The sequence below is a fragment of the Ostrea edulis genome, chromosome 1 (assembly GCF_947568905.1).
Source record: "Ostrea edulis chromosome 1, xbOstEdul1.1, whole genome shotgun sequence".
Lineage (NCBI taxonomy): Eukaryota > Metazoa > Mollusca > Bivalvia > Ostreida > Ostreidae > Ostrea > Ostrea edulis.
The window spans coordinates 109,030,891-109,041,286 of record NC_079164.1 but is presented as its reverse complement, the minus strand read 5'-3'; the positions used below and the strand labels follow the sequence as shown (position 1 = coordinate 109,041,286).

Genomic DNA, 10,396 nt, shown 5'->3' with positions numbered 1-10,396 from the left:
GCTTTAGGAGCATAACAAAGCTTCCTTTTTAGGGAAGTCGTTGTGGCCGAGTGGACTTACGCACTGGTTTGACAATCTTGCTAGGCGGTGGGTGCCGTACGTCGCTGGTTCGACCCCGGGCTGGGGCGAAAATTTTCAGTACCTAGTTGTGATTATTTAGTGCTTTATATATATAGATAGATAGATAGATAGACCGGGCTGGGGACCAGGTGCCCAGGAGGAGTGAGCATCCCCTATTGACCGGTCACACTCTCCTTAAGGTCGATAAGAAAGTCGTACTTTACGATTGAACATATCAGATTTGTTTAATGTCCCACCGAGAATTTTTCACTCATATGGGGACGTCATCATTGCCAGTGAAGGGCTTCAATATTTAGGCCTATGCTCGGCCTTGTAGCAGGGAGGGATCTTTATCGTGCCACACCTGCTGTAACACGGGGCCTCCGTTTTGCTGTCTAATCCGAAGGACTACCCCATTTAGTCGCCTCTTACGACAAGCAAGGGGAAGTGAGGACTTATTTTAATCTGGATCCCTTGCAATAAAGGGAAATATATGATTTTTACGATGTTTTCAATAATTTGATGATTGATTTATAAATTGAATGGTAATATGAATGGCAGATGTTTTGCATGTACATGAATTTGTAAATCATGATAATGTAAGCCATCCTACGCGACAAGATGACGAAAATGTTAACCAGAATAAAACGACGTTTGATGTATAAACTATGAAAATAGATTCAAAGATTAATCTGAAACGAACATTACATATGGAATTTCAAGTTAAGCTCATAATAGAGTATACAATTTGAATATTGGGCAATGTAGAGAGACAGGGAAGGAGGGAGAGGCCTGCTGGGATTTTCACCTTAGAAGGAAGTCGTACACACTCCTTCCTTATGAATCAGAGTGTAGCGGAAACAAGAAAGAACATTTCCACAAACTGTAAGACCCAGTGAGAAACAGTGAATGGAAATATATGGAAATAATTGTGCATTGTAATCGAAAATCTCAAAATAGATTGTTGCTCGAAAATAAGGTGATTAAGCTTGACTTTGAACTGTTTCATGTACACGCATTGTTCGTGATTTTGCTATCAATTGACTCGTATTCTGAAAGAGAAAGGCATCCCCATCCCCACATTCGTCAGCTTTTCCGAGTTCCTTCGCAATACGTGCACCTTTTATATAAGTTGCCATTCATATACATGTACAGGTGATATTGAAAAAAAGTAAGTTGTAATTAGTACATAACCAATTATTGGCATTGTACACTCTTGTAACATAGGTAGTGTCTATTCCTTCGCCGAGCACTTGTCATTTGAAGTGAAACTCACAGGTCGATCCTTTGGTTTGTTTGTTTTTTACGTCCTGTCCAGAATTTTCCCTCATACTGAGACATCACCAACTGTAAGTGAAGTACATCAAATTTAGACCCATGCTTAGCGCTCAGGGCCTTAGCAATGAGGGTGCTTTATCGTGCCAATGCCTGCCGCGACCTCCGTTTTTAAGGTCATATTCGAAAGACCCGTGATTCTCACCGTAGGTTTGACGCGGCCACGGCACGAGCGGAGATCGAACTCATGACCTCCCGGTTACGAAGCGAACGCTCTACCACTGAGCTACCGCGACCGGTCATGGGTCCTTTAGATATGACCATAAAACTAAAGGTGTCGTGTCAATATGGGCGTTGGTACACTAAAGAATCCTCACTGCTGCGACCGTAATCGTCAAGCATAGGTTAAAATGTGTGCCACTTCACCTCTCTATATCGAATCACAGCCAAATGTGCCACTCGTGAAATTGAAGTGAGGCACATTGGCCTGTATAGGACGTAAAACAAAATATAAAACAAAAACAAAACAGTCATATGGATGTAAAACTTGAACGGTACCAATTTTGATGCACCAGATGCGCATTTCGACAAATAATGTCTCTTCAGTGATGCTCAAGCCGAAATTTTGGAAATCCGAAATAACAATAAACTTGTAATAGCTAAAAGAAAAAACAGAGTGCCAAAAGACTGGCGCCAGATTCGTCTAAGGATCAGAGTTATGCATGAGGGAGATAATCCTTAATATTGAAATGAATTCCTAAATCTTATCACAGCAATTAAATATACATCCGTATTTTCAAGCTAATAACGAAATACTTAGCTACTGGGCTGTAGAGACCCTCGGGTATAATATTCGAGAAAATGATCCAAGTATAAAAAAAATCCTGTTGGTCGCGTAAGATAATATTCAGCAGAAACTGACCGGTTACGGTGCAGGGCCCGGCGTTCGCTTCGTGATCGGGAGGTAGTGGCTTCGAATCCCACTCATACCTTTGTCGTGTAAAACTTTGGATTACCTTTGTCGTGTAAAACTTTGGATTACCTTTGTCGTGTAAAACTTTTAATTACCTGGTGGTGTAAAACTTTTAATGAACCTAATAAGGTTAGTGACTGTTCCTTTGCCCAAGGCTCGGCATTCGTGTGGTGAGAGTCGCAGTTTTTTTTCCGGATGTTACCTTTCAAACCAGAGGTCCATTTCACGCTAGGCGTTGGCTCGTTAAAGAACCCTTACTGCTACAACCCTGATTACTATGCATAGGTCTAAATCTGTAGCATGTCAGGTCTCCAAATGAAGGAAAAACCTCAAAGGGTCGTTAAACAATCAAATCAATAGAAAATGAACATTTCATCAGGTAAAAGTTATTGTTTGTTTTAAAATATGGAAATGTACTTCAGGATGTTTTAAAGTTACGTTCTCCCTATCTCGTCATCTTATTGTTTACATTTTATAACTTTGAGGGAATTTATGGAAGAGTTGATTTACTTGCAATATTTTTTTTACATGTACACCAAACAATTTTATCTTCGAGTATTTTTTCCCCCACCTTAATCTGCTATATGAGGCAAATATTGATTAATCAAAAGGACATGTACCTTGAACAGTATACATTATCAATTCTAAATTTAGTGGGAAAATGTCAAGAAATGTAAGAATAATATTTCAGTAAAGGTTTGGGAAAATGTTTTGGTAAATATACATAGCAAAGCTATACCATTTGTACGTTAATTGATTATTCTATCCCCATTATCGTACAAATTAAACGTGAAACACTTATTCTGCAATAAACTACCAAAATGAATCGCTGTAATTCGATTTCAATATTGTGAGGCACTAATACTATCCAGTAGTGATGTCTGAAGTGTAAGAACGTGTTGGTTTCAATACAGAGACAAGGAAACACATCGCTATGTAATTCTTTTGTCTAATTTACCACAGCGTAGAATCAAAATACATGTAATGACTTTGTCATCCCATTTAACGGGAAAAAACATCTTTTCGAAATTTTGTTTAGAAATAATTTTTTATATAGGTGTTTTGCGATACTACGGTCAACATTACTAGTACTTAATTAAATTTCTTACTACCCGTCTACGAAAAAAAAAATTGAATCGTCTATATTTTTGGTCAACAGGACATAATTCAATACATGCTCAGTTCTGATGGAGCTATCTTACTTTTATTTTTGCAAGCGCCATAATTTGCTTAATCAGTGACCAATTCCACATTTTTTTTTTCTGGTTTTGAAACAATTTTTCTCGACTGTGTCCATTATCATTTTGGTAATCACAGGTTCAGCGATTGTCTAGTCAAATCAATATTTGCATCACACTGTTTTTGTTTAATTGAATTTATCAAGATTGAAGATTGGATTGAAGATTGGATTGATTCAAAAGGTTCTACATGAGAAGAAAAAAATATCTTGCTGTGGCCTTCAACTCAACATTTAGAAATATTGACGACGTTTTATCTATTAACAATAATCATTTTCAGCCATATGGCGATTCAATATATCCCAGTAAATTCGAAATAAAAGACACCACAGGGTCTCGTATATCTACTTCATATTTGAATATTCTATTGAACATAAATGTCAACGGCAAATTGACTACTCAACCCTTTGACAAACGAGATTACTTCAGCTTCTCCATCGTCAAGTTCCCATATTTGTAGCTATATTCCATTATCATCTCCATATGGTGTTTATCTCTCAACTGATTCGATACACGAGAAAATGTTCTGTGTATGATCAGTTTTTAAATGGAGCCAGTCTACTGACAAACAAGTTGATGTTACAGGGGTTTGAACAGTTTCGTTGAAAGTCAGCATTTCGAAAATTCTATGGTCATCATATCTAATTTACAAATACAAGCTATCACTTGGTTGAATGCTGTCTGACGTGTTTCATACCAATTGTTGGGCCGTTTTTTGCATACTGATTTTGACTACGGATTACTTCATTTACCCGATCAAGATATAGGGCTCACGGCGAATGTGACCGTTCAACATGGAATGCTTACTCCTCCTAGGCACGTGATGCCACCTATGGTATATACAGGAGCCTTTGTTTGTCCTTCTCTCGATTTTTCAATCTTAATAGGATTGATGTATGAGATTGATCATTGATTTTTCAATCTTTATAGGATTGATGTATGAGACTGGTCACTGTTCGCTATCTTTACTTGTTCATTGTACAATATTTACATGTACCTATCCAATGTTTTTACCTTTGATATCATTATGAATTGAAATGATAGATATTTCCTTATAAACACGCTGCAGTTGTAAGCAATGTGCGTATGAATCTTGAGAAACAGAAATGAAAATAGAATGTTAATATTGAAAATACATGATGGTACCATTGTGGTCTTTACCGCTTCACGATGGCATATTTTCATGAAGCGCTGCCGCAATTCTATTTCTTAAATATCTGATAGATGCAAGGTGAAGATAACGAACAGTGATCAATCTCATAACTCCTACAAGCAATACAAAATAGATAGTTGGGCAAACACGGACCCCTGGACACACCAGAGGTGAGATCAGGTGCCTAGGAGGAGTAAGCATCCCCTGTTGACCGGTCACACCCGCCCGCCGTGAGCCCCATATCCTGATCAGGTAAACGGAGTTATCCGCAGTCAAAATCAGTGCGCCAAGAACAGCTTAACAATCGGTATGAAACACGCCAGACAGCATTTGACCCAATGCGAGGTCTGATACACATGTATATTACATGTTTTTTTTCACTCTTCTCTTTGGAGAGACTTGATTCTAACAAATAATGACACACTTAGACAATTCAAGGAAAATACAGCTCTTTATTGCAATTCTATATTATAAAATACACATGAATAGTCCTGAGAGATGGTTAGTCAGTTACGCAGAGTATCCAGCTGAAAGAACATTATATCATACATTTATTGACATTATATCATACATTTTATTGACATTATATCATACGCTTATTGACTTTTTTAGGTCAAGACCGTCATTTAGCTTCACGAGAAGTACAATTTTTATCGAGCCCAGAGGGCCTGGTGAGTATTGTACGTTTAGGGTAGCAGAAACATTGTATTGACTGATACAATTTCAATAATAGTATTATTATATGATTGAATAATTCAAATTCTTATATGATTGAATAATTATGTGCGTTCTGATTGGTTGAGATTCAACAACCTCGGAAAAATAGAACTTTAACTATTCTCCTGCACTTGCCTTCAAGATGAATATAACTCTAGCTTTCTTTAACATATGACCAAAAGTGAATTGGGAATTTCCAAATGATGAATATCGTTTTTGTCACACAATGAGAACTCGCACCTCTATTCACTTTTGACTATCTTGCAGTAGAATGTGTATAAATAATGACTTCTATCACAAGCTGTATTGACTATATTGTTGATTTATAGTAACACCGAACCCGATCGAAATATATCTGTTCAGGAATAAATGATTAAGTTCTCGTTTTAGCCAGTTTCGATGTATGAAATTATTCAGTCATAAAGTAAGCAAGAACTCGCGTCTCTATTCATTTTCGACCATCTGTTGCAGTCTAGGCTATACAGTGATGGCTGATCTGGGTTAGTTTCGTAGGTCTATTAGCCAATTTCGATGTTTTATTTATTCAGGCTAGGTGACTATTCTACTTTGAACATCATATTGACCTCAATAATTGTATGATATCGCAGCCGGCTACTAAAGCTTACGAAAAGATACTTGATCCGCCATCTTTTTATTTGTTTTTTTTTACAGCTTTAGCACAAAACCTACTCGAAAGTGATGAGAGATGCGAGTGTTTTGTTTATCATTTGATTGAATAATTCAAAACATCAAAACCACCTACTATTCAGCTTATCAAATGATATTTAATCGACCATCTTTGTTTTACATCATTAGTGCAAGACTTGGACGAAAGTGATGAGAGACGCAAGTTTTCATTGGATGACGAAAAATAAAAACAAATCGCATCAGTCTGGAAATTCCCAATGTTCGAGAAATCGAATGTTATATTCACCTCGAAGACACAGCGAAGTGAACATAATGTTCTATTTTTCTGATTTGTTGTGTCTCAGCCAATCAGAAATCTCGGAATTATTCAGTCTTATAATATATTAGGCTATATTATATCTTATTATATTAACTTTGAAGTATTATTATCATATATAAAGGTTCTCTTTGTTGATGCTTGCAAAAATATACTTACATTTCATTCCCATACCTGCAATAAAAAAGTTTAATTCTTTTGAAAACAGATCTTCGATATTGAAGTGCTTATCTCTTTACCACAACGACTATTTTAATAACATAAGTTGGAAATTTTCTTGCTAATTTACAATAATGATACATGAACCACTATTCACAGTAGGGGGGAAATTTCATACTTCAGTTAGACGGATTTATTTCATAGGCAAATCCAGGTAAAGCAGAAAAAATGTAATTTTAACTGAGAGTTAAAAACCGTTTCTTCATAACTATGAATATGTTATTTGAAATCCAATAGAAAGGGATTAATGTTTCCCAAAACAATATTGGGAAATGCCATACTGTTGACTGACACTGCACTTGATAACAAACGCTTAGTTTTCTGTTATTTTATACATCAAATTCGAGCTTTTCTAATGATAAATAGTACGTTATATGATGTCAGCTTACCTGCCATGCTTCCTGCGGATCCCATGCTGCCCATAGCGCCCATGTTACCAGCTCCCATCATTCCATTCATTGGCATTGACATCATGCCTCCCATTGAGGGCATTCCACCCATGGCAGCGGCTTTCATCATTTTACCAATTGCATTCATGGCACCGTTCATTGGCATCATGGGTGCAGCGTTCATCATGGGTGCAGCGTTCATTGGCATCATGGGTGCAGAGTTCATTGGCATCATGGGTGCAGCATTCATTGGCATCATGGGTGCAGCGTTCATTGGCATCATGGGTGCAGAGTTCATTGGCATCATGGGTGCAGAGTTCATTGGCATCATGGGTGCAGCGTTCATTGGCATCATGGGTGCACCGTTCTTTGGCATCATACCCATGGCTCCCATTGACATCATACCACCTCCCATTCCAGAGGGCATTCTGTTACCATTACCACCTGAGAAAAAGTAATTTATCAAAGATCAGGAAAAAGAAAACTTAAATAAAGGGCGTCATTCACTTCTTATAAAGGCTTTTTTCTTTCTCCAAGTTTGAGCTCATTTCCATTCTAATATTTCAATGTTTCTTTGCTGAATCAATATCATGTTATACAAATATACATACCTGGGCCATAAGCTCTAGCACTGACCATAGCGACGGCCAAAGCGGCAGATACAGCGTAAAGGAAAGATGCCATCTGAAATTCAAATGAAATTCTAAAGAACGATTTTAAAAAATCATTTTTGAAGTAGTTTAACTTTACTTAGTGAAAATACCTCTAGCTACATTCTTTGTACTTACCTTTAATGAGGTGGTAGACTGAGTTACTCTAGCCGGAGAAATGGAACTCTGTACGGAATAGCTTTACAGACGGGTTTTTATAGTTATTTGTTTCAATCAATTTCCGGAGAAGATACGTTAATTGAGTATAATTTTACATGACTTTGTTGTTTGACATCTTAACCTGACAAGTTTACGCCTTGATTTCCTCTAGATCCCACACATAGTGTGTGAAAATAAACTTGAAGTAGTTGTTCAGATACATGTACATTAATTCGTGATTATGTAAGAGTGTAAAAGCTGTTCCCATAAAATGTAAGAACAAGGGTGAAAAAATTAATGTAAGGTAAGTAGATGGAAAACATTGAGCATTCTATAGCTGGATCTTAAAAAAGTACTTATATTGAAAACACTTAGATAGTTTGTTGTTCGAAAACCAGACAATTAAGTTTTATTTGAACTAAACTATTATCACCTTCAAATTAAGAAAAACACGGGTTATATTTGTTTAATCAAAACCTTTCGTGGTTTTAGAAAACGTACATATGAAGCGTTAGAAGAGTTGTCAGAAGACAATATAGCTCGCCAGAAGCGTGACTGCACTCACTCTATCCCCCTTGGTTCAAACGATATAATAATATTTGAAAAGTAGGTCAACCTCCAAGGTAAAGATCACTAGGTCATAATTCTCGATGTGAAATAAAACGCCTGGTCATGAAGCATCTAATTTAAAATATGAAAGCTATATCCCCCTGGTTTAAAACATATTGCCAATGTTGAAGTTTTTGAAAAGCAGGTCAAAGTCCAAGGTCAATGATACTAGGTTAAAAAGAAAGACTTGGTTATTAAGCATATATATGTATAATATCAAAGCCTTCTCCCCCTTGCTTCAAAATATATAGCCTAGGGTAAAATGTTTGAAAGTAGGCCAAAGTCCAAATTAAAGGTCACTAGGTCATAAGTCTCGGAAAAATGATGGGCCTGGTCAGTAGATATCTATAATGTAAAATATCAAAACCCTATCCTCCTTGTTTCAAAAGATATAGCCAAGGTAAAATATTTTCCCTTTGGGGGAATAACATCGTCATAAGGGCTGTTTTCCTTTGAGACATGAATAAAAATAACCTGTATATATTATTTTAAATTCAATTGTCTAGCTTGGTAGCTGAGTAGGTTTAGGAGTCAACTATTCATTTGTAGATCGTGGGATCGAGTCTAGCAAGGGTTTAAACTCAGTACTGAAACTGTATGTTTCTAAATATTATTGTACATATTCTCCACTTTCCATTCATATCAGATTTCTACAATTAAATTGCAATCGATGGGGGGTGGGGGTGATTTACTATTAGATGATGTAAACGAAACATTCTTTACTGCTGTACAAAACTTCATCAGACTTATGAAGGTTTTGAATCAACAATTTATTTTATTATATCATTATTACGATATTTTATCATAATTCATTACTGGTTTTGAACAATGTTTGTTTGGATGACAATCTTTTGGTAAATAAATTGCATTGTATAATAGAGATTATTTAAGTTGTAAAAACTTGTATCCAATCCATTTGTACTATATGCAATAAATTATTTTCAAACCAATTCGTCAGATTTCTCTTGTGTGTTATTCCTGCTTGAAGTGTGACGCCGACTCCGCCACCGTCATGACAATAGCTCTCCGGACATTCGTCCTGGTGAGCTAAAACAGATTTTTGCGAAATTTCCATTTAATCCACGAATGTCAAAAGTCCTCGATGATCAGAATAATTAGGTACATTAAAAAAATTATGAAATTTGTATGAAGGTATAACTTACTCTTATGTACGGGTCTATATGAAGGCATACATACGAGTTACCATTATGAAGGCATGCATACGAGTTACCATTATGAAGGCATACGTACGAGTTACCATTATGAAGGCATACATACGAATTACCATTATGAAGGCATACATATGAGTTACCATTATGAAGGCATACATACGAGTTACCATTATGAAGGCATACATACAAGTTATCATTATGAAGGCATACATACGAGTTATCATTATGAAGGCATACATACGAGTTACCATTATGAAGGCATACATACAAGTTACCATTATGAAGGCATACATACGAATTACCATTATGAAGGCATACATACGAGTTACCATTATGAAGGCATACATACGAGTTACCATTATGAAGGCATACATACAAGTTATCATTATGAAGGCATACATACGAGTTATCATTATGAAGGCATACATACGAGTTACCATTATGAAGGCATACATACGAGTTACCATAATGAAGTGCTAAATTAATTACTTGAAGATATCATCAATTTATTTGATTCGCGCAACAATTCAATTAAAGGTCTCTTCAAATAATTAATATCTTCAATTCTTAATTATTGGGTGCATTCATTGAATTGTTGATAGCATAGATATAATTGAATTGAATGTACTATCAATGATTGAATGAATGCACATAAAAACCATAGTTAAAAGAGGTATATGTTACCGACAATATAAAACCGGTATAATAAGCTTATTGATTAGGTGGGCTACTTATTGATTAGATGGTATGCGTATTGATAGGTGGTATGATTATTGATAGGTGGTATGCGTATTGATAGGTGGTATGCTTATTAATTA

The 10,396-nt window shown here is 36.1% G+C and overlaps 1 protein-coding gene across 1 annotated transcript; it reads right to left on the bottom strand.

Annotated features, from left to right (window-relative positions):
• Window positions 1-5,131: 5,131 nt before the first annotated feature.
• On the bottom strand, window positions 5,132-7,995 carry LOC125664752 (uncharacterized). The gene is made up of 5 exons (XM_048897563.2): window positions 7,777-7,995; window positions 7,600-7,672; window positions 6,989-7,432; window positions 6,540-6,554; window positions 5,132-5,226 (listed from the first exon to the last, which is right to left on the bottom strand). The coding sequence occupies exons 2-5, from the start codon at window positions 7,670-7,672 to the stop codon at window positions 5,210-5,212; spliced, it is 549 nt and encodes a 182-aa protein (XP_048753520.2). The 5' UTR covers window positions 7,777-7,995; the 3' UTR covers window positions 5,132-5,209.
• Between the last annotated feature and the right edge of the window lie 2,401 nt (window positions 7,996-10,396).

Bases quoted from the DNA above. Each gene is read 5' to 3' on its own strand.
- LOC125664752 (XM_048897563.2), bottom strand. From the start codon at position 7,672: ATGGCATCTTTCCTTTACGCTGTATCTGCCGCTTTGGCCGTCGCTATG. The intron at 7,433-7,599 runs GTATGTATATTT...ACTTTTTCTCAG, and splicing joins TGCTAGAGCTTATGGCCCAG to GTGGTAATGGTAACAGAATG.